This window comes from Antedon mediterranea, chromosome 3 (genome assembly GCF_964355755.1).
Source record: "Antedon mediterranea chromosome 3, ecAntMedi1.1, whole genome shotgun sequence".
Lineage (NCBI taxonomy): Eukaryota > Metazoa > Echinodermata > Crinoidea > Comatulida > Antedonidae > Antedon > Antedon mediterranea.
Window position 1 is genome coordinate 23,465,656 of NC_092672.1, and position 25,903 is coordinate 23,491,558.

The 25,903-nt window shown below is 30.6% G+C and overlaps 4 protein-coding genes across 4 annotated transcripts in view; all 4 read left to right on the plus strand.

Moving 5' to 3' along the window:
- The window catches only part of LOC140043301 (uncharacterized), a 29,656-nt gene extending 17,863 nt beyond the window's left edge, over positions 1-11,793 (plus strand). Inside the window, exons 3-7 of the mRNA XM_072087798.1 lie at positions 8,508-8,618; positions 9,767-9,851; positions 10,721-10,886; positions 11,269-11,369; positions 11,696-11,793. Coding sequence (XP_071943899.1) covers positions 8,508-8,618; positions 9,767-9,851; positions 10,721-10,886; positions 11,269-11,369; positions 11,696-11,793 — 561 coding nt within the window. The remainder of the gene's footprint in view (positions 1-8,507; positions 8,619-9,766; positions 9,852-10,720; positions 10,887-11,268; positions 11,370-11,695) is intronic.
- The window catches only part of LOC140045063 (uncharacterized), a 213,670-nt gene that overhangs the window by 138,174 nt on the left and 49,593 nt on the right, over positions 1-25,903 (plus strand). The window lies entirely within an intron of this gene.
- The window catches only part of LOC140044173 (uncharacterized), a 352,654-nt gene that overhangs the window by 104,021 nt on the left and 222,730 nt on the right, over positions 1-25,903 (plus strand). The gene's annotated exons all lie outside the window — the stretch shown is intronic.
- LOC140043305 (uncharacterized) lies at positions 16,139-25,648 on the plus strand. The gene is made up of 10 exons (XM_072087807.1): positions 16,139-16,315; positions 18,160-18,402; positions 18,594-18,788; positions 18,955-19,116; positions 19,326-19,613; positions 19,855-19,935; positions 20,445-20,655; positions 23,017-23,061; positions 23,218-23,268; positions 24,647-25,648. The coding sequence occupies exons 1-10, from the start codon at positions 16,139-16,141 to the stop codon at positions 25,177-25,179; spliced, it is 1,986 nt and encodes a 661-aa protein (XP_071943908.1). The 3' UTR covers positions 25,180-25,648.

Here is a 25,903-nt window from a genome sequence, read left to right on the forward strand (position 1 = left end):
TGTCCGGGGGGTATTTGTCCGGGGGGTAGTTGTCCGGGGGGTAGTTGTCCGGGGGGTAGTTGTCCGGGGGGTAGTTGTCCGGGGGGTATTTGTCCGGGGGTAGTTGTCCTAAAGGGGTAGTGGTCCAGGTGGTGGTTTTCCGAGGGTTAGTTTTCCGGGGGGTAAATGTCCAGGGGGTGAATATCCGGATACGGAAAAATGTGATACTTATTGCATGGGCCTATGAATTAGAGGTGCATGTTTATTGTATTTCTTTATATATTAACTTTATTTTGAAGAGGTTTTAAAAACATTACTGAAGAGATGAGAAAACTACACAGATTTTGGCCGATCATTTTTCATATAATAAAAGTTTTTAAAATTTGTTTGAAAATGCTAAAAAATACTAAACCACCTGATTATAAATAATAATATGCCTACAATTCGCTGGAAAATTGAGAGGCTCGTTTCGTTAAGAATATCGTATATAGCCATAATAAGTGATTTTGACCCTTTATCGGCAGAACCTCCCGCAAGGGGTCACCGCCCGTAAGCGGCCACTTTTCCAGGTCCCGAGGGTGGCCACTTACGGGAGGTTCAACTGTATTTAAAAAAACAATTATCCTTAGTTACGCATAGAAACAGGTTCTAAGATAACATAAATAATACATTTTGACATAACTTGACCCAAAAAATGACCCTTTCACAAGGTCAGACATTTTCTGGGATTCAGTAGATAAGTAAATTTGGGAAAAGGTAGTAAAGCTATTTAATAAATTGTTTGTAGTCATGAAACCCCATATTAAAAATATTGTACTTAGTTACGTATAGAAACAGTTGCTACAATACACTATAGGTAAAATGTTGATTCAATTCAATTCAATTCAATTAAAACTTTATTATCCCCATGGGGAAACTCTGTTGGCCTTTTCAAAAGTACAGTACATACAAATATAAAATGGATACAGTACATAAAATATAAAATACGATAAAAAAAAAAGCCATACAAAATATACATATAAAATCCTAAAAAGTCGATTTAAAATACTACAAAAAATAAAACTAGCGCATAAAATACGATTATACGATTATATAATGAATGATATTATCATTCATTATATAATCGTATAGCGGCAGGGACGAATGAATTGTCATATCTATTTGTTTTAATTTTTCTTTGAAGGAGTCTGTCTCAACGTTGACTTTTGTTAAATTTATAGTGCAGAGGATGAGCGTGGTTTTTTAAAATAATTTTCAATTTTTTAATTACTAATTCCTTATATAAAACTTCAGGTTGAATTTGTTCAGAGCCTACTATTCTACTGCCTTGTTTAACTATTTTATTAAGTAAGAGTCTATCTTTAAAACGTGAATTACCATAATAACATATTAGGCAAAAACTAAGTACACTGTTTAAGATAGAAGTATAAAAAAGTTGTAAAATAGTACGGTCAATCTTAAAAGAGTTTAATTTGCGTAGAAAGAAGAGACGTTTTTGTAATTTATTGTATATGCACCTACTATTTGCATCAAATTTAAGTTTATTATCAATTTCAACCCCTAAATATTTGTAAGTTTTAACTTCCGGAATGGTCTCACCATTGATTTGATTTGAAGGTAGTTTAGCTTCTTCCGAAAATCAAAAACCATCTCTTTAGTTTTATTTATATTTAGATCTAAAAAATTATCTTTACACCATTTGTGAAAAATATTAATACTGTCTAAGAAGCCTGTCATTGAATCATCTTTTGAATCCAGATAACCAATCAGAGCAGTGTCGTCTGCATATTTAATAATCTCAGTTTTTGTATTATTTGACTTACAATCATTTGTGTATATTGTATACAATAAAGGTGATAACACACAACCTTGTGGAACACCCGTGTTAACTTTCAACAACGAGGACAACGTGTGATTAAGCTTAACACGCTGTTCTCTATCTTTTAAAAAATTAAGTAGCCATTTTATAATCAGTGGGTTAACTTCTAAATCGATAAGCTTATTAGCCAGAACATATGGTTGAATATTATTGAATGCACTAGAGAAATCAACAAAAAGAATTCTCGCAAAGCAACCTTTTTTCTCTAGGTGCTCAGAAACATTATTAAGGAGCAGAAGCACTGCATCATCAACACACCTGTTTGGACGATATGCAAATTGATTTATATCTAGCAGATTCTCCACTGAGGCAACTAGCTTACTTTTAACAATTTTTTCTAAACACTTCATTGGTACACATGTAAGGGCCACAGGTCTAAGGTCATTCATTTCCTTGGGATTTGGTTTTTTGGGAATGGGCATGATTGTTGATTTTTTCCACAACATTGGAACTATTGAGTCATTTACAGAGGATTGAAAAAGTTTACAAAAAGGAATGGCCAACTGATCGGCACACATTTTAAGAGTCTTACAACCAATATTATCGGGACCTTTTGCCTTACGTGGGTTAAGTTTTTTAAATAATAAGTTCACTTCGTCCACAGTGATGTCATTTGACCTCCATATGTAAAATATTTTTTTTTTCTTGAAACTCCATATTTAATTTTTTTTTTAAATATCATTTGTTACGTAAACAGGTTTAAGATAACACTAAAGGTCATTTTTTTTAACCTTTATTCAGATTCGTCAAGACTTTCTTTCTGAGATTATTAGGATTCAGTATTTAAATGCCAGGTGCGGGCAAAACATTTCTATTGATCATACATTCCAATAATTATCGATCTATAGTTTCCCCTATGTTTCATAATTTTTGGGATTTTATTTGTGTTACACAAGCTTGTTGAAAATAAGCACTTTCTTATCAGTGGGGGGGGGGGGGGGGAGGGATAGTTCAAATTACACAGTAAAATCTCTATTCTTTTGTACACAAATTTTGTAAATAGAGAGGCATTTTAAAAAGCTATGAAAAATAAACGGTGTGGTAAAATATGTTATCAGATGACTAAATATAGGTAATATAACTTGAATATTACATTTCTGATATTTTTATTCAACTTCAGCTTTTTATTTTCATGCTATAGCAAAAATTATCCACTGTATATCCACCATCTTTTTTCACCGTCTGGGGGGTCACCAGAAATGTTATTACATTAGGTTAACTACCTAACTACTGAAAAAAGGTCTTTCTGTTTTTTATGGAAGAATTTTCCCAAATTTTGTATTTGACCATATTAAGGGAAATTCATGTTTTTTTCGTCTCGATTTCTGTTACAAATATTTGATTTATGTATAATTAACCAAATATTATATTTAAAATTCAAAGCTTTAAAGTAAATTTGGCAAAAAGTAGAAATGTAAAACTATGTAGAAAAAATGTTTTTTATTTATGAAAAACCCCTTATTTTTTTTAAATTTTCGCATAGAAACAGTTACTATGGTAAAATGTTGACCTCAAAATGAATGAATTTACAAGGTCAAGTTTGTCATTAATGGAATGCAGTAGAAGTAAAATTGAGACACATGTACAAATGCAATCAATTCTTTGTATTTATAAAAACGCCATTTTTTACGGTTTTTTTTAAATTACTTTCCTTTGTTACACATAGAAATGGTTGCTAAGGTAACACTATAGGTAAAATATGAAAATTGTTGAGAATTGTTATGAACTATCTTGTAAATTTTGAACAAACATTAATAGTTGTAGTAAAGTGGGGACCTGTCCTGTTTTGCATTCTGACCCCTTTTGACCTCAAATGACCTATTTACAAGGTCAGATTTTTTGGGAGGTCTTTCTGTATCTCTTTACACAAAATAGATTTAAAAATTTATAAAAACCATTGACTCAATTATTTCCAAGTTTAACATTATTTTCCATCAACTAAATATTTCAATGCAAAATACTGTTTTTCTGGCAATTAATTGAAATAAACCTGGCAACACATTCTCCTATTTTATCTAAACTATTCGTATGACTCTAGTAGCATTATGACAAGCCATATATACATTTTATTATTGGATTGGCCATATTTAAATTGTGTTTCATGTGTTTTGTTTGTTGATATTTTGTTATATTTTTTGCATTTTTCGTATTTTCCTGGCAACACAAAACCTATGTACAAAATTTACCCCAGTGTTTTTTTCGTTATTATTGTTGAAAAACCTATTGACTATCAAATTAAAAAACCTCATTGATTTAAAAACACCACTTTGGAAGTTATAGGTACGTTTATGAGGTATACTTTTATAAAAAAAAATATTTTTTTAAAACACCCCTTTTTAAAATAATGGTATCAACCAAACTCCATTTTGTAATTTTTTTTTTCTACATTAAATGGAACTCAATACATGTTGTTTACACTGCTATAAACAAAAACTGTATACTGTAAGTATTTTTGGTTAAAATAAGTATACAAGTTTGTACTTTTTCACTATAGAAAATCTGTGAAAAATGGCAAAAACATCAAAATTTGGATAATTGACCGTTGTCATGGCAACGGAGGCTAAAAATTAAAATGAATGTTGTAGATATGCTTTTTATTGAAATGTCTATTCATGGTAAAAATTTGACAGAAATCCATTTTTTTACATCTGCCACCAAATCTTTGATTTATGGAATTATTTTGAAGGATATTATAAATACAGCATCACATTTTACATTTTTTTCTGTGCCTACCATCACAGAAAACCAATTTTTTATTTTTTATTATTAAGAAAGAAAACAAATCAAATAGTTTATTCATATCGATATTGCAAAATTATTTTAAAACTCTTTATAGAGTATTAAAAAACTCATTTTATGTGTTAATATTAACTTCTTTAAATTGTATTAATCTATTAATCAATTTTTCCTGTTGACTTTTGTGGTCATTTTTAGATTTTATTTTGCATGTTTTATGCACACATTATGTTTATGAACAAGCTCCATTACAAAAATGATTTTATTATTATTATTATATTATAACTTTATTATCAAGTTTCTTTTATTTTTTAATGAATCCCAAAAGTTTGAGATCTGTCAGTCTTTATAGTGTCTTTAAGGTTAAGACAGAGCTAAAATCCTCTGGATAGGAAATAGGGTAGTAGAAACTCTTGAGATGGTGAAAAATGTTTTGTAGAGCAAAGTTTTTAATGGAATTTTTATTTTATGACCCCACCCCCCACCCCCAACTAAAAAAAAGTTTTAGATTACATCGTTCTTCTTGAGTTTTTTTTTGTAATATAAATAAAGCATGGCCTCCTGAGCTCAATTTGATTCTTTCAAAATTAAAATAATATATATACTAAAAGGAAAATAATATGTGTTACTAAAGTCACATATCCATGGTGATTGTGATGACAGGCCCAGACTCTATACTATACCTGATATTACGATACCATCTGAATTAAATATTCAGCCAGTGTGCAAAAACTTCTTGATACTATTTAAGTTGATTATCAATTTAGCATTCCTATAATGCTAACACCTTTTTAATGTTTTTATTATATAATGCTCTTTTTTTATATACACATTATTATACACATTACCATCATTTTCAAAATTCTTTTCAATTCAATATGTTCTATCAATACTTTTGAATTCATGAATAAAGTGTATTTGCTTTTTGAACTTCAGATTAAGGACGATACCTAAAACTTACAAGTGTATTTAAAATATACAGTAGTGCAAAATATTCTGTATTTATTTTTGTTACAATGAATGTTACTGACAGCAAACATTCATGCATAGCCTACTTATAATAAGCATTTAGCCTACCAGACGTATATGTTGAACTTTCTTTCAATCCTTTGTATATCAATGGATTAAAATATAGAAAATGAGACTTCAATTGCAACTCTTGCATATAAGTTTAACTACGTCAACGTCGGTGAGGTTGAAATCTGTTTGTCAGTGGGTCTCACACCCAGCAAATACGGGTACAGGTGCTAGTAATTTATATGATCAGATCATTTGATATCTGCTGCTTTTAAGTACAGTTTGATTTTATGTGATCACATCATTTCCCTATTATCATTTGATTTATAATTTTAGTTGTAATTTTGTTGTTGTCGTCGTTGTGGTTTATGTTTGTGAAACTAAACAAGATGAACAGATTAAAGAATAAAATATCTTACAATGTTTCTATATTGTGTAGTGAAGATAAACTCCTTTCAGTTCAATATTATAGAAACTATTTTTATCAAGAAAGAGACCATGCCCCGCTTTAAATAGAGATGCGGTTATGTTGGGGAAAGAGAAAGAACTTTTCATAATGTATGAAGCTCATCTGAAAACACTGTTTTCATCAAGGTCAAATATGCATAAGTTAGAACTCAGAATTAGAATGCTCAGGATATTAATGAGTATCACTGAAATATTTATTAATGAATACAAATGTTGTTGAATTGTGTTATCTTAATGTCTACTACCAACCTTCATTTAAAATCAATAATTTTTTTAGGTAGATCAAGATCAAATATAGTTCTGACTTGTTAATGGTCACATGCCAGTATAGTTTATTGGTCTTGCCAGTGATAATGACAAAATATTTATTATTTTGGTCTACTATTACAGTAACACTTTTTATCAATTAATGATACTGTATAACATATCAGTGCAACGTCCACTATTGTATTTAAAAAAATGAACAAAAATATGTATACTGTTCATTTTTTTGTTTTTTTTTTAAATTGGAACTGAGAAAGCATATAAAAAAGACAACATTGTATGTCTGAACATAGTATAAATATGCACATGGTATAAATATATAATTTGTAAAATGTGTCAGAGGTTGTACATTTACAAAAGTTAGTTAGTTTGTCAGTTTTTATGTCTGCTATAAAAGAGTTAGGAATAAAATTGTCATGTGACAGAATACCAACGTAACATTTTTTCTTTAATCAGTATTTTAAAACCTGATGATTATGACCTTTTTCCAGGCTGGAAACACTCCACTACATGCACATCTGGCTCATAATGAATATCATACATTAGAAATGGTGACCTGTCTCATAAATAAGGGGGCGTCAGTGACATCACAAAATAAGGTAATATATATATAGACAATTTCAGTAATACTGTATGGCAACAATCTTTCACCTACTCTAGTAAATTATTCTATTCTTTTTTTTTCTTTTTTTATATCTGGTTCATCATATAATTAATAATAATGACAATTATTATTAAATTGTGTGATTTTTGGTAGACCTATTTAAAAAACCATTCCTTCAAAGATGGCAATATCTACTATCCCAGCGATTTTCAACTGATAGGAAGATTGTGGGTTGTATAATTTATGCTGAGATTGGACCTATCGGATATTTTGACGACATGTAGTATATGGCAGTGGGTAGAGATAATGTGCCCGGCTTCATAAGTTATTTAATAAGGGCGTTTAATCCTATAACCTATGCTTCATTATTATACTCTGTAGCCATCTGTATTTCAATACTGATCTACACATGCGCACAGCTCGAATCTGAATTAAATGAAAGAAAGAATATTTTCCATAATTTCTTATCCAATGAACCATATCTTTTTTTTAACTTTGCTAGATTTTGTCCCAATTCAATCTGTTTCATAAGTAAATGTTATTTTTTGAACAGATGTCAGGATTATTCACAATGTGTAATTCAATCTAGAAATTGACATTGAAATCTAAATCATTCAGTTAAATAACTTATAAAGAGCAGACTTCCCAACTATGCTGATAATGGCGAAAGCAATTTTGAATATACTGATATTTCTAATCTCTATTAAGAATCTAAATAAGAAGAAAAAGAAAATATGCTAAATATTCGCACAACGTTAGTAATAAATTCATGTATTGTTTAATAATTTAAATATTGTATTTTCCGCCATTTGGCATATTTACTATTATAAATACCAAAACCTTTACATTTTTAGTAGCGCCCTTTTTGGTCTAATGTATTTTTCAAAATATTATAGCGCCCTGTATAGTTTGGACATGATTTCATAAAACCTCCCAATGTATCATTTGATTTGTTGAGAGGTGACAAACTTATAACAGTCGATTATATAAACTGAATAACAATGTATTTTACTTTACTGTTAGTGTATTGTCAGTTATAGGCCTTTTGCTTATTTCATAAAGACAATACACATTAAACAATGATTCGGTAAATATTGAAATGTTGAATCATGAATTCCCTAATATTATTGTTGTTGTTGTTGGCGTCTTTGCCGCACCCAACATTTCCAGAAAAAAAGGTGAATATTTTTGGACAAAAATCACTCAAGCGTGACTTGTGTTTTTCACATGGTAATACATGAAATTTGATCACTAAAATGCTTTAAATGTTGCTATTAGGGTATGAAAACATAGGGTTTGCCACAAAAATTGTAATGAATGTACTATTAGTTTAGGATATATTGTGAAAACATGGGTTTTATAGTTTATTTGCATTCAAGTGATTGTGTTGGAAAGAGATTAACATCGTTACCATTTTAAGATAGTTAAAACAAATTATTTTATAACATGTGAATTATGGAATTATTTTTAAGGATAAGATAAATACAGCGTCACACTTGACATTCTTCTTTCACAAAAAAAAATAATTTTTAACTTCATGATTGATTTTTTTTTCCACAGAATGGAAATCCTCCACTATATGAATACCTGATTCAAAGTCTCAACCCTGCTTCAGAAATTGTAAAATTTCTCATTAAAAAGGATAGTGCATTATTGACATTGCTAAATAAGGTAATCTACAGAAAATTGAAGTTTCTATACATAAATAGATGTAAAATGCAGAACAATAAACTCATGGGGACGGTCATTAACAGAGCTTAAACTCTGTTTTGAGACGTACACAGACAAAAGTCGGCTTCTTTCGCAGACCCTGTGCACGCAAGATTAGTGGGCATGTTTGAGAAGTTTCTGCATTAGAAAGTCTAGGTCTTTAGGTAGCCAATTAAAGAGGATGAACTAAAAACACCGAATCAAAACCTTAAAGGTGCTTACAAGAATGCTTGTTTATACTAATGTAGCTAACAACTGTTAATGTAGTAAAACCTCCAGCTAATGTAGAAACACTAACAGCTTATGTAGTAAATAAAAAGTCAACACCAGCTAATGTAGAACGTCAACAACTAATGTAGTAACAAAAATTGCCTCACACTATCGCCAGCTAATATAGAAAATATATATTTTACAAACCTGTTTAAATCTGTGCAAATGCATTTTTTTATTTAGCTATCAGTCTATCCACTTTTGTAAACGACCAATTTTCTAAAACGACCATACATTGTAAGCAAACATTTCTCTTAAGAGAGCGCTTTTCATAATTGACTACCTCTTGTAAGGGATCACCTCCTCTCATAAAGGACTACTTCTTATAATCGAACACCTCTTGTAAGCGACCACCTCTCTTAAAGAACACACCTCTCTTAAGTGACCACCTCTTTCAAAGGAACACAACTTCTCTCTTAAGGGACAACTTCAACCACCACAAAAGGTAGGTTTATGGTGATAGCCAAATATACAATTGTAGGGGTTTTCTGTCAAAACAATTGATTAACAGTGCACTTTTATTTATTTATCAAATCCAAACATTTAAAAGATCACTCATATTATGGGATAAAGAGGCCTACTTCCCATTATGGGGATAGTGTAGTATGTGGTGAAAATTAAACACAGGAGAGAATGCTATTCTTGCTTCTACATAATAAATAGATCAAAGTTGGTTTATCTGCCAGCAGTTTTTCTCATTGTTAGTATAGTATTACTATTTACGTTTGGATTCATAGATCTTGCCTACTACAGAACAGAGGTAGTGTTTTGGATCTGGGTGTCTATCAATTAATATGTCTTTGTAAATAGCTTGTTTAAGTAAATATTTTTGTTTTTAGGAAGGAAAGACGCCTGAATCTATTGTAGAAACAAATATGTACATAACGAAAAAAGAAAAAACTGTGATTTTAAACTATTTTGACAGTAAGTAAAGTTTATAAATATAAATTATGCATTAATCTAAGATAGGTAAACACAGTGCAAAAGCTTTAATGTGGTACAGGTGGTCATTTGAAATTATCAATGCTACTACTAAAAATTTTACAAAATTGTACTACAGAAACAACCTGTAAGGTGAATATTTTTTTATATAAGCTGGCAGACCTTATTTTTCTGGTTCATTACAAATGAATGAAACTAAATTCTCTGGATCCAGTCCAATCAATAGCATAATTGATATGTATGTACATGGTTGCCACTATTTTATTATATTAATTGAGAGTTGGTTTAATATATTTGTATTAAAGATGTGTCCCCCTGAAAAAATAATTCTTAACAAAATGTGTATTGAATATGCTATTTTAATGTAACATAATAGTTATCCACTTTGACCAAAAATTGGATCGGGAAAAAAAACTGTAATTTAAAGCAAAAAAATGTTCAAATTGGCTGCCAGTCAATGGGTTTTTGGTTGAATTTAACCATTTATTTTGTCAATTTATAAGTGAAAACATTTTTTTTCATTTTTTTTTCTACGGAAGTGATTATCTTTATTAAAACTACAAAATAACATATTCAAAGTAAGTCTGATTTAATTAATCTTCATTTTTCATGTTTTTGGGGGACAATACATCTTTAATATTAATGTATTGCTGGTACTCGAACATAATTTAATATTTTTATTTCCCATGGTTCAAGTTTACCGGAGGTATTATTAAAGTTGACGATAACTCTTGTACTGTATATGGGATGACATTTATTTTACTGTTTAATAACAAAATACTGATAATATGAAGCATTTTTAAGGCTTACAGAGGCAGAATGAGATAACAATTTGTTTTTTGTCATAATAGAATTGTTAGTTCCTGCAGAGATACGTGCCAGGGGTAAACATGCTATTAAAATATATAAAAAAGAACTTAAAACTGGTAGCATGTCTGTTGTGAATTCAAGATGTATGTTTCTAGGAAAAGAAGGTGCTGGCAAGACTAGCTGTGTAAAGGCTATGGTTGGAGAAAGGTAACAAGTAAAATTGGTATAATGTTTATAGAGTATATTACTGTACGGTATCTTAAGCTGTATTGACCATCAATAGTCAATAGTCATCAATCACATTATCTTGTGAACTGCTAAAGGAAATGTTTTATTTAATTTGAATTATTATACACTAAAGGTGACATTGCAGTATGTTGAATATTGTGATTCTTATAAAATAATAAAAACATTAATTTTATACACTTTAATTTACTTTTAAACTTACTAATGTTCTATTCATTAAAATTTATCAGTTGTTTTATGATTGGAATATTAAAATGCAAACCCTTTCATGATTTAGTCATTTTATACATACTATGTATGTTTCTAAAATGTACAATAAATGTTTAACTTTACTATATAATAGATTCAATTCTGCAGAACAATCCACAGATGGAATTGTTACAACCACAGTGTTTCAAGCAAAGAAGGATTGTAGTCAATGGAAAAAGATAAAAGATGTTAATGGTGAGATAAGTAACTGAAAATGTTATATTTTACATATTCATTATTTTGCTATAAATTTAACATTATTTTATTTTTGATAAAATAATACTAATATTTAAATAAAAACATTCTTAAATTTATAATATAATGCCATTTACACATTGGTATAACAATTAAAAATTCATTTGGCTATGCAACCATATACGGTTTGGTCTTGAAATCACCTCAGATACCAAGAATTGGAAAATTACATTCAATCTTCAAAATATTGCTTATCGTTGTATTCCTCTCATCCCATACAACACATTGGTTTCCTAATCTAATTGTCTATTTCTTGCATTGTATAGATATTGAGCTTTCAGAGCAAATTCGTTCACATGCTTTAGGAGAAAAGGTTGATAAAAGGTTAAAAGAAGGTAGGCACAGACTAATAAAGCTTTTATAACATTTAAATCTGCATAAAAGATGTATAAATGTAGGTTGATATCGATTAGTAACACTGTTATATTGGTTTTGTTTCTGTAATTTTTTATAGAAGGCAATGTTGGAATCTGGACAAAATTTAAGAATGGTATGTACAAGATGGTAAGAAGAAAAGAAAAAGTGAGTGACATAACTAGTATATGGGACTACGCTGGTCAACTAGACTACTATATAACGCACAGGGTATGTTTTCATTATTGTATTATGAATATCACTTGTATTCTAAGATTCATATTTAAAACAAATATTATTTTTATTGGGTTCAGAAATAAATCAATTGGAAGCTTTTAAATACTAATAGAGCTTTATTTTCTTTTTACATGATGTGTTCTTACAGTATTTTGCCAAGAACATTTTTAACAGGGTTATTTTATCAATGTGCAACTTTTTTTTTAGACTATGCTATGTTTTTGTTGGTTTTTCTAGTTCAATTGATCTTACATGTTTCAATTACTGATTTTTTTTATACAAGTTTTCATATGAAACATCACCAGGGGCTGAACCAGGGGAGGGGCCAACAGGCATTTGTACTTGTCAATATTGTCAACAGTAAAAAGGGAGGGCAGAGTGGAGTAGATGTGTGAATGAGAAGTTTAAACAACCTCAAAACCTCAGAATACCATACCTCCACCATTATACCAGGCCTTTCTTTCTTTCTCTTTTGTTCTTATTTCATGCAATAATGCGATGCTGAATAAAGATCAATAGGTGATCTACAATAAAAAATGCTAAAATAAGTACTTTACACATACTATTCACAATCTAATTACAACAAATACTATTCCTGATCTAGAAAGAAAGAAGAAGACTCCTAAATGCAAATCACTATCCAAATGAAAAAGAATATCACTTTTGAAATAATATCAATAATTGAATAAGTAGTATGACTGTGATGGTATTTAAAGAAATTGTATTAAATCGTAATTTATACTTACAACATTTATATTGTTTGTTTCAATCTATGCATAAGTGTTTTTATGATTAAAATCAATATATGCAGAGAAAATGTGATTTTAAAACTATCCTAAAATCCCATTGAGCCGAATTCCACGCGTTCCATCATCGGAAAACATATATCAATGAAATATACACTACATTCACAAATAAAACAATGAATTGTACAAGTTAAACTTGAGAAGGAATTCTTTTTCGTTTAGAGTTGTACTTTTGTGGAATGGTCTTTCTGACTATGTTGTTTCAGCTAGTTCTTTAAATTTGTTCAACTAAATGGTACGCTCGCTTCTAGGTCGTGCCCACAGATGGTTCTCGAATACACAGTAATGTCAGCATTCAAAAACTGGCGATTTCAAATGTACAATAATGCAGGACAATAATATATGTCGTTTACAGGAACGAATAAATAGACACTGTGATTTATGTACTCAACTAAAATTAGCACACTGGGAATTACTTCCGAAAGAGAAACTAAATGAGACCAATTGTTTAAGTCAAATTTAAACAAACTTAATTTGTGTTTTGTATGTAACATTATGGTTGAGGAATGGGGATGAGGATGGGTGCAAAGAGGAACAATTTTTAAATAGATTCTTTATTTTGTAACGAAATATTAATTAACATGTTTTACAAATAATATACCACTAAACACAGTAAAACATTGCGATGTAATACTTTGTTGAAACTATCACCGTCGTAGTCGATTGAAATAGTACAGTACATGTAACGATACACTACGACGTATGTTTATATATAATGTTAAACAATTTGTGAAAACCACCTCTATTCGGGGAAAATCATAAATTCGATTTAATCGGTAATAAATATTAAATTACGGCGAGTGAAAACGCTAGCTCATTATCCGTTTAAAAAAAATTATATCCAACCTCTGCAGCACAGATTGAAAACAAAATGGATCGAATTTCTGTTATGAGTATACAGTACTTTCCTTAACGACGCCTGAGGGAATAGACACTTGTGGAACGACACAGAGATTGGAATGTTCCATTCATCGCAAATCAATACATTTGTATAAACGTATATTAAATCTATCAAAATAGTATTTTTTAAAGAAAATCGGCCTGTCTTCAACATTATGATACTGTACTCGAGCTGTTCAACCGGTTTTCAGCTATTAAAAACAATTATCGTAGGAGGAGATAGGAAAATGCGAAGCCTCCTCGCATTTTTGTGGCGGGTTTTTTTCAAGATGGACATCCATTAGACAGTGTATACCACGATCGGAAAACACCCCCATTTGGGGCAAATCGTTGAACCTAAATTCGTTTTAATCGTCAATAACTAATTATCTAACTTAATTTAATTAGTAAACAGGGTTACATCAGGTGGTTAAAATCAGTACCGAAAGTACGAACCAACTTTATATACCATCGAGTAAAAATTCTAGAAATAAGGCGCGATTTACCGAATTTTGCCCTTACGTAAATTTATATATAGAAAATAGACTAAATGAGGCTTGGGTAAACCATCCATTAAAGTTCACACCGTTTGTACAATATGACATGATAACCGTGAGGGGCTTACAAGCAATATGTTTCGCCTCAATTTCCCTCTATTCATACGACTATGAAGGATTACACGTAAACAAGTAAAAGTCATTGTAATCAAAAAAGCTTTGAATTTAACTGCAAAAAAACACAATTTCCAACCAAAAATTGTATATTTTTTACCACTTAAAGAACTTGAACCGATACTTGGATTTCAGTCATTTAAATTGCAAAATGATAAACATTAATTTCTTTTTGGTTAACTGAAAGAAAAGTGAAATGATTAATAAATGACTAAACTTGACCTACACGCATGCACCAGTGACCTCCTGCGAGGTGAACAATGGTTGTGTAAATTCCATTTGACGTAGTACACGCACCCCTCTTGTAAGAATTACCACATGTATCAATGCAAGCTGAACGATGGTGGAAAAACATGCATCCCTCTTATAAGAAATTACCATGTGTTCTTGCCTGCATTGATGGTATCTGTTCCGATTTACAATCATATTGGTATGTATCACTCTGGCCTAGACAATGACGACAATACGACAGGCTCATGTGTATACCAACAATGAAATTGCGCTATATTTAGACATTTACAGGGTTTGCTCACTGTCTGGGTGACAGCATGCAGCTTGTTTTTTAACGTCTAAACAAGTAGGTTAGACCTAGCCAATGGTTTTGAAATGATCATGACAACAAAACATACATAGCAATACACATCGTGTCAAGTTAGTTCCCGCAACATAGGAACCACAGTCCTTGTAAGGGTCTGGTATCACAGTGTAAAAAACATACATAGTAATACACATGTCAAGTTAGTTCCTGCAACATAGGAACCACAGTCATGGTAAGGGTCTGGTATCACAGTGTATAAAACATACATAGCAATACAAATCATGTCAAGTTAGTTCCTGCAACATAGGAACCACAGTCCTGGTAGGGGTCTGGTATCACAGTGTATAAAACATACATAGCAATACTCATCATGTCAAGTTAGTTCCTGCAATATAGGAACCACAGTCCTGGTAGGGGTCTGGTATCACAGTGTATAAAACATACATAGCAATACACATCATGTCAAGTTAGTTCCCGCAACATAGGAACCACAGTCATGGTAAGGGTCTGGTATCACAGTGTATAAAACATACATAGCAATACACATCATGTCAAGTTAGTTCCTGCAACATAGGAACCACAGTCCTGGTAGGGGTCTGGTATCACAGTGTATAAAACATACATAGCAATACTCATCATGTCAAGTTAGTTCCTGCAATATAGGAACCACAGTCCTGGTAGGGGTCTGGTATCACAATGTAAAAATGGTGAAAGTTTATTTTACAGTCTGCATTAATCTGCATGTTTGACTTGATGAGGCATGAACAAAAGTGCTCAGAACAAAAGCAGAGCAAAATAGATAAAAAATGACTATTTATTTGCACACTAGATTACTTCATAAAAATGATAAAAAGAAGAGCTATTTTATCACCTTGATGAAACAGTACAGTATGTAGTGTGCAAATAGAATGTTGAAGTTTTTACTTGAGTCATCAAACTTTATCTATATAAAATATTGTAATATTATATTATAATTAACCATGAAAACATAATCCTTGTTAATTTCCAGTTTTTCCTGACAAATACAGTATCATACTGTGTTGCTTTCAATGTCATGGACAACTTGGATGAGCCAGCTAAACCACGGGATTCAAAAATAGTAAGTTAAACTTTAGTACTTTAGACAATGTAAACTACAAATGGCTGCTATGATTTAATAATGTAATTTAATTTCAATATTAGTTTAAAAATATATTGGCATTGTCATTTTAGGGTCAACTAGGAATGACTAATTTGGACATGAATTTGTTCTGGATAAGGTCCATTTATGAACACACTGTACAACATGGTTCAGGAAACATTATTTCAATTGATGGCAAGAACATAGGGTCACCTCCCATCTGTTTGGTTGCAACTCATGTGGACAAATTGTCAGGGACAGCATCAGAAAAAGAGGAGGAGGTAAATAGTATATAAATATTAGATATTTATATCTTGTCTTTTTCTCAACTATTACCCCTTTCACACCAACCTAGCAACACCGGGGTTAATAAAATAAAATTGTAAATGTCGCCCTCTATTTTTTTTTTTTTACATAGCGACGATCCGGAGTTTAACTGCGGGGTTGAACAGCTGAATATTCTCCGGAGAGCGAACTGCGGGGACACCCTGGTGTTTTGGTGTGAAAGGTACAACATCAAACTCCGGAGTGTTTCGGGTCAAAAGGTCATCCTCACACGATTACTCATTGCTTTAGTTTTATTTCAAAATACTTTAAATATTTGTACAAAATATATAGCGGGTTTAAAAAATAATAAGTAGTATCAATAAAACATTATATTACTTCTGAGACTTTTGAAAGTAATTATTAAATTTAAAATATTAATTAAAATGATTCTAATGATCGTCGCTATGTAAACAAACAAAATAGAGGGCGACATTTACAATTTTATTTTATAAACCCCGGTGTTGCTAGGTTGGTGTGAAAGGGGTATCTCCGGAGTTTCTCGACGTTTTGAATGGTCATAAACCCCGGGGTGTCTCCGGAGACACTCCGGAGTTTTGGTGTGAAAGGGGTATTAGTCAACATAAGCGCTCCTAGCAACTGAACACAACTGAATGCAACTATAAACCTCAACTGACTGCAATTGACAGGCGCACAAAAATGTAGACATTTATAATTACTTTCAGTTGCTTATGTTCTATTTTTTCTGTAACTGAGTGAAACTGAAAAGTTTTAAACGTGTCACACGTGTGGTATGGGTAACGGCGACCAGTCGCGATTGGTTTGTATATACTGGTTCCTATAGAACTATGAATTGCGTTTTGCGTGTAGTGAGGTAAATTAATAGGCTCTTTAGAATTAATATTTTGCCTACAAAATGATTGACTGTATACAACCCATCAGTACAATTAGAACAAAAAAGCAGTTTGAGGTCTAATGTACATGTTTATACAATCAAATAATATAACATGAAAATGGAACATTTAAGTTAAACATTACATGCATTACAAAAGAATTCATTAAAGAAAGCACATTAAAGTAGAAACATTGTTTGAGATTTTGTCATTTTGAATTACAGTATGAATTAAATAAAACAGACAGTTATGGAAGATTGTGTACATTAGGTTTTGACATATTGTATTGTAAACCACTGATCATGATGATCACTATCACGCAGATTGATCTCACTGATCATGTGAGTATTCTCAGTGGATATATTATTGTCAACACTTAGCTTGAAAATATGCCTGGAGGCGCAAACAAAATCCTACATCGCGACAAAAATCCAAAATGACTGCCCGTTTGATATAAATTGTATTTATAATGTCTATTAAATGCTCTTTCAGAAATTTTTGATTGGGTATGTCATCCTCTGAATGTATTTTGTAATTTAACATATGACTTCTAAGTCCAAGATGGCCATCAAAATTCAAAATCGCTTCAAATTGAGCTGAATTGTATTTATAATGCCTATTAAATGGCCTTTTTAAACTTGTTTGTTTTTTATTTACCACACACAATGAATACAAAGTAAAAATATTAAATTCATTCATTCATTCTAGAAACATTTATTGACAATATCATAGCATGGCATAGCATGGTTGGCATATAATATATATAGTCGAGAGACTACAAAAGGCCCGATGGGCCTGTCGCTGTAGTCCCTCTTTACATTATACAAGTATACATACAAATGAAATATACAATATAGATAATACAGTATACAGTATTAGCGTGATCAGTAATCATTGTGATGAGTTATCAGCGATAGTAGCAATATGAATGCATTTATTAATTGAAGGTTATGAAGATGTACAAGAAAATGTTTGATAAAATGGAAGGAATGCCATATGCTCACCATGTAGATCGTGAAATGTACATGGTTGATAACACCATGAAATCACCTGAAGGTATTACAAAACTTAAGCGAAATGTTGGTAGATACATGAAGGAAATGGTGAGAGAAGTTCCAGTAAAGTGGGTTAATTTACAGGAAAGTTTGCAAAGAATTGGTGAAACAGAATTGTGTATTACATTTGAGGAGGTAAAGTTTTGATTGTGGATTCCAATGTAATTATATAATATTATTATTTATTGTTACTTTGTTTTATTCCTACAGACATTAGTAATATTTATAGTCCTGGCCCATCATTGAATTTTCCATTAGATTTTCTCCAGGCTCTACAAGTAATGTACTTAAGTTAAGTTATTTGTTTGAATTAAATTCTGTATTAGGTTTCCAGGATTGGCACTCAATGTGAAATTTCCGAAGAGGGGCTCGACACTGCCATAGAGTATATGAATGACATTGGGATCATTTTGCATTCAAGTACTAACAAAGAACTGAAGAACACTGTGATAACAGATCTTAAAATGATGATTCAAATGGTGACAAAAGTGATCACGGTAGTTAAACCATCTATTAAAGTGGTAGGTAGATAATGTATTTTATTATGATATTAGATTGTCATCATGTGGATGTATAGGTGATGTTAATAATCTGTTCTTAGTAACTTGATGTGAAACAGTATAATTGTATTGATCATGTGATTGCACTGTGTAAAGTAAGAATAAACTGGGTTTTTTTTTAATATAGAAGCAAATGAGGATGCTGTGGAAAAGGCTTGATGAGGAAGGAATACTGGAGGAAAGACTGCTACGGTATTTATGGAAACATGAATTAAAGGAAGACCCACATCGCTTTGAAATCTTTACTGAAGTGATGAAAACATTTAGTTTGCTCTTTGAGAAATTGAAGGTAAGTTAATTCAATTCAATTCAATTTCTTTATTGCTGCAAATGCCATCAAGGGCTAATATCCGCTTAAACATACTACATCATACAGATACATTGTATTTGCATTCAAAATTGTTTTAAACATTTTATTTTAGATTGGATGTCACTTAAATTAGTTTAAATGTTATACTTGTAATATTTTAATTTACAATACTTTGCTTACATCTGCAGGTAACCGAAGGTAACCGGGTATTCCTGGTTCCATCTCGAATGAAAACCGAGGAAAAGAGTCTTGAAGTTGAAACGGACAAACAAAATATGGTGTCAATCTATCTTACACCTGTAGACTTTCTTCCTAATGCTGTCTACAATACATTGGTTGTTGCGTTTCTGGACTTAATGGAGGTAAAAAATAAAGATGGCGAACAACTTGTGTCTCAAAACCGCAGTGAATTCGACTTTAAGGATCATGGGGTCAATCTAGGCACAGTGAAAATTGAAAACAAGCATGCATTAAAGGTTTGGAAATTCATTTATTTATTTAATTTTTCAAATAAATATATTTAAAGACAAAATTGTAGATAGCAAACAGAGTTTTAAATAATTACAATCTCAATCTTACTACTATTACACTACAGTATTACATTTTCATTTTTATGAATACATTGAATGCACAATGAATACTGGTAATAATAATGGTAATGTTTTGCATATATTATTTAACTCATTTTAAATTAACAAAGACAATTTTCCTCATCAGCTTGAAATAACTTATCTGACTGAAGTTGATGGTAATGTTAGAGACCAAATGAATGAACCGCAGCCAAGTTTCTGCATAGAGGTAAAGATTAGCATGATAGGCTTTATTAATAACATTGTTAACACCAGCACTTGAATGTAATGATTGCCAATAAACGGAAATAAATGGAAATTATCATATGTACGTTCAAGTCGCCATGTACGAAACTCAAATTGCTGACTCTAATAAAAATTACAAAAGACATATTTATAATATTTTATTCTACGATATGTATATAATGTCTTTTTTATTCACCCAAAAACTATGTAAATTCATGGCACGCTGGACCACCTAGTCGTAGGCGTAAGGTATCCCAGGAAAACTTGATGCCCCAAATTGGAATTTGGCAAACTGGCTAAATACTATATATAAACAGCTTCCACCTTCTATGTAATCTTTGTTATCATGTAACACTCAGAGCCATTGAGTCACTCTGCATAATCTATTCTGCTCTGCTTAATTGCGTCAAGCACTTTTGCCTATATGAGTTGGTTCAAACTTTCAACCTATTATATTTAAAACTTATGTTCTACATTTTACTTGGTTTGTAGGTGTTAAGTTATCTAATGCATCAACTAGAAACTGTGCTTGTCACTAGAGAAGGAGTTGGTTACAATCTATGTGTGTTGTGTACTGCTTGTAATCCAGCAGAGAAGCCTCATTTACATGATCTCAAAAAGTGCTTGAAACTAGATACTAATAGTGTTAAATGTGGCAATGAACGCATGATGACCAATCATTTAAAGTGGCTATTTCTGGAAGGTTAGTTGAAATTTTTGATTATCATCACAATTTTCTTCAATTGCAGTATTTTTTATTTGATACCACATTTTAACAATACAATGTACAAAGATATATGTCCTTTAGTCCAGAGACATCTACGAAGGCCGTTTTAATTATAGATAGGTTTTATTGTATGGTTAAATACTTTTTTTTACAATATAATGAAAATCAGTTGACTAATTGATTGACATTCTGTGAATTTCCCCTGCAGAATATGGGGAAACAATCTCATCAGTCGCAGGTTTGTTGATGATAATACCAGATAATAAAAATGTTTTTTATGTATTTACTAGTCCTTGCTAATGGTAGAAAAATGATAACATGAAACTATCAGTATCCACATAAGATAAAAAAATGATAACATGAAACTATCAGTATCCACCTAAGATAAAAAAAAAATGATAACATGAAACTATCAGTATCCACATAAGATTAAAAAAAATGATAACATGAAACTATCAGTATCCACATAAGATAAAAAAAAATGATAACATGAAACTATCAGTATCCACCTAAGATAAAAAAAAATGATAACATGAAACTATCAGTATCCACATAAGATAAAAAAAATGATAACATGAAACTATCAGTATCCACATAAGATAAAAAAAAAATGATAACATGAAACTATCAGTATCCACATAAGATAAAAAAAAATGATAACATGAAACTATCAGTATCCACCTAAGATAAAAAAAAATGATAACATGAAACTATCAGTATCCACCTAAGATAAAAAAAAATGATAACATGAAACTATCAGTATCCACATAAGATAAAAAAAAATGATAACATGAAACTATCAGTATCCACCTAAGATAAAAAAAAATGATAACATGAAACTATCAGTATCCACATAAGATAAAAAAAAATGATAACATGAAACTATCAGTATCCACCTAAGATAAAGAAAATCATCAAGGAAAGAATATAATATTTTGTTGTTTTGTTATACAATACATTTTCATTGTAGATTCTGTCAGATTTACAATTGTTAGGATGAGATATAAACGAGCATTATAAATAATGTATTTCTAAAAATCACCATGTCTCAAGTTCAGCAAATTCTAAATAGAATTTAAACAAAAATCATAAAAGATGTGGTGGCTAGGTTTTTTTTTAAACGATTATACTAGAAATGGAAATATTTGTTTTTAAACAAAACTGTGTGAGCTATTATTTTAGGCCTTAATTATTATGTTATCTGAGATTAACAAAAGCATGTAAGTATTAACTAACACTAATACACAAGCTAATTTTCCCACAAGCTGGCTTAAAAATCAAACTATTTAAAAAAAAATGATATGGTCTTCATTGCTAAGTAAATTTGGAAAAATGTTAGTATCTATATATAAATTTACGCAAGGGAAAAATTTGGTAAATCGCGCCTTACTTCTAGAATGTTTACTCGATGGTATATAAAGTTGGTTCGTACTTTCGGTACTGATTTTAACCACCTGATTTAACCCTGTTTACTAATTTAAATTGAGTTAGATAATTAGTTACTGACAATTAAAACAAATTTAGGTTCAACGATTTGCCCCAAATAGGGAGTTTTCCAATCTGTCTAATGGAATTCCATCTTGAAAATACCTGCACACAATAATATGAGGATGCTTGAAATTTACCTATCTCCTTCTATGATAATTGTTTTTAATAGGCTGAAAACCGATTGAACACTTCGAGTATAGCATCATAATGTTGAAGACAGGTCGATTTTCTTTAAAAAATACTATTTTATAGATTTAATATACGTTTATACAAATGTATTGATTTGCGATGAATGAAAGATTTCAATCTCTCAGTCTCCCAGTATAAGTATTTGGTTTAACACAAGTAGGTACATTTATGGGCCCTTCGAAGATAAACTTAAATCTTTAAATATAGTATTGCAATACGTACAATACTGAAAATACGTATTAACCATTTTTCGGTGCCATTTTTATCGCAAATTTCTTACAGCGAGTGTGGGTACTGTTAGATATATAAACACAAAATATACAAAACCTTTGTATTAATTAATTATTTATTATAATTTAAAAAAATATAAACGTAGTAATGATGTATCGTTACATGTACTTTACTATTTCAATCGACTATGACAGTGACAGTTTTAACAAAGTATTAAATCGCAAATGTTCTACTCTATTTAGTGAGACAAATCTCATGACACAAAATACATGAATAAGGACCAATGTGAATGGCATAATAAAACAGTGTATCCTAGTGTTAAAAGAATGGTTTACCGTATTTAATAAAAACTAACTTTAAAATCTGTATTGAATGAATTGTAAGTGATACTGTTTTTGTTATTATGACTAATATGTTTATTTTGCATAGATACAACAACTGCTACTCCTCTGTCTACAAGCTCATTAGAGACAGGTTAGTGGTTATTATTAGATCATGTATCATATGGACAGTTTGTCTGAAAATACATGAATATACATAATAGCATAACATCTTGGTGTCATTAGCAGAATAGTTGATTTAATACTGGTATTCTTGATTATGACTAATGTATATGTTTATTTTGCATAGATGCACCTATTGCTGCTCCTTTGGCTGCAAGCTCATTAAGGACAGGTATAGGTGAGTAACATTAGATCATTAGGGCATTGTTACAACCATTTATGTAGTACCAGCTATAATAAAACTACTGCTAAGAAAGAAACATTAAAGATATCATATCATTTATTTCATTTGAACAAAATACAAACATGAAAACATAACAAATGTAAATCAATGAGGCAGGATTACCTAAAATAACAGTCGAGAAGCCAAAATAAGACATTCAAACATATTCAAAACATAATTAAAAACACATTTTTTGTAAGAACGTTAAAATTGCTGTATATGAATGACAAGATAGTTTAAATTGTATGAAGTTAAATATATTACAGCAAAATCCACCACAGGTTAGCTAATTCTTTAAAATAATCAAAGCCGAACAAATCAGAATGGAATCATGCTAATGTTTGTTCTAACTTTCAGAAACATCAAATTATCAACATTATTTTCTTTGATATTATTAATTTGAATACTATAATAACAATTTTCAAATAGTAGACAAAACTTTTCTACGTAGGAAAGGTGGTCAAAATAATAACTAAACATCCTTGAAAACAGATTGTGTGTATACTTCTAAAGACTGATCATTTGAAATATATTAAGTCAAACTAAATAATTTATGAATATGATGAAAACACTTTTATTTAATATTAATTTTAATTCCCTCGTCCAACCATCTTTCAATTTCTGTTCAATTATTTACAACTCACTCTCTGCTTCTCAAGCCTCCAGAATAGATCGGACCCATAACAAGTTCTTGCACTTTGTCGGCCCATCAGCCAACCTGCCTCCTATTGTTTCCCCGACATCTAGGAGAGCAAGACAGGATTTGCACTTCCTGTATAAATGTCTTACTTCTAGTTTGATTGTAATCTTGTTTCGTTGTTTTATTTTAATGTTCCTGTTTGTAATCTTCGTTGTAAACCCTTTCTTCTTGTTAAATTTTCTTGTGTCAATGTTTGTAAAAATGGTATTTTCTGTAGACTCTCGTCATTGTACAATTCGTGTCTTTTAAACAATAATTCTTTAGATATTTTTAACTGTAATTTTTCTCAATTTAAATGTATTATTAATGAAATTATTTAAATTTTCTTTTTTACATTTTTGTATATATTTATATTGGCTCATATTTTATAGTTTAGTTATTTTATTTTTTTACACTGTTGGTTTGAAACAAAGAATAAAGAAATTCAAAAGTTGAGGCCTTAAAATTATACAAAAAAATATGGAAACCGTCATCATTAATTGAAGTTTAGCTTCAAATTATTTTCCATATCAAGCCCAACTGTGTTAACATAGAGCCTGATTTATTCCTTTTCTCAATGCAACTAAACAAAAGGAAACAGGCCTATGATTAATATGGTGAATAGTATTCATTAAAAATAATTCTTTATTACAGAAACAAGTCCAAATTCACTTGAAGACAGGTTAAACAAGTTAAATTATGATCTCAGTGAAGTCTTTATGAAGAATACGAGAAAATTCTTATTTTTGAGATGTTGTCTCTTTGATGAAGTAGATTTACAAGTCCTTGGCAATAAAGATTACAAAGCAAATGATTATTTTAATGAACTCGCTGATAAAGGAAAGATCAAACCAACCGACGTCAACCTTCTGCTTGAAGTGGCAACACTATCAGAAATTAAACATGCTAAAGATCTTGTAAAACAGTATATGAATGACAACAATGTACAAATTAGTAGTCAACAGAAGTTGTCCCCATATAGAAAAAGATTGTGTAAGGCATTGGAACAGTTTAACCCAAGTGAGTTGAATAGAGTTACAGCTTGTTATCAATTGGAACAACCAACCATTTGGGATGTAACATTTTATTTAGAGAGCAAATCCAAATTGATAGATGAATCAGAAAGAGAGAAGTTTGCTAAGCTGCTTGGACCAATCCCAAATAAAATAATGTGTAAGTCAATTTGAGAGATATCTTACCTTAAATCCACAGATTGTAGGTCACGTAAATATTCTCCCACAATAACTGGCATCAAACCAGAATTTTTAGAAAAGGGTAAAAATATATTGAGAATACATTGAAAATACATCAAACTTTATGTGACAAAACAATGTGATGTGCAATTTTATGGACATGATGATGTCATATCACTTCCATATTTGGGAACATCACTACCATAGTTGGGCACATCACTACCATATTTGGACACATCACACATTTTTGTCAAACTAATTTGATAGTGTAGACAGAGCTTACAACTGCCATTTGAGCAGGCAAATACTGTTTTATTACTATTTGTGTTATTTATTCTTAATTATTTTATAGTAATGTTAATTATCATCATGTGTCAGGAAACTGTAAAAGGGGATTTTGTGCTAAAACATTAACATTCAGAATTAAATAGTCAAAGATTTAAATGTTTCATTGGTATAGCTTATTGACCTGACTAAACTTTTAAACTTATCTTGTAAAGATAAAGTAAAATTTGGTGTTTTATGTATTAATCACTGCCGATGATTTAGAAAGGTTTACTAAGCTCTCTAAACAAACTTGCTAACAGTACATTTACTAAAGCCAAAATAGTAGAGTTAGAGTTACTGCATAAATAAATATTTCATATTCTATTTTAATAAATGATATACAATCTTTTTTGTATTGTATTTATGTTGTCTATTTTCTTTTAAATCTCAA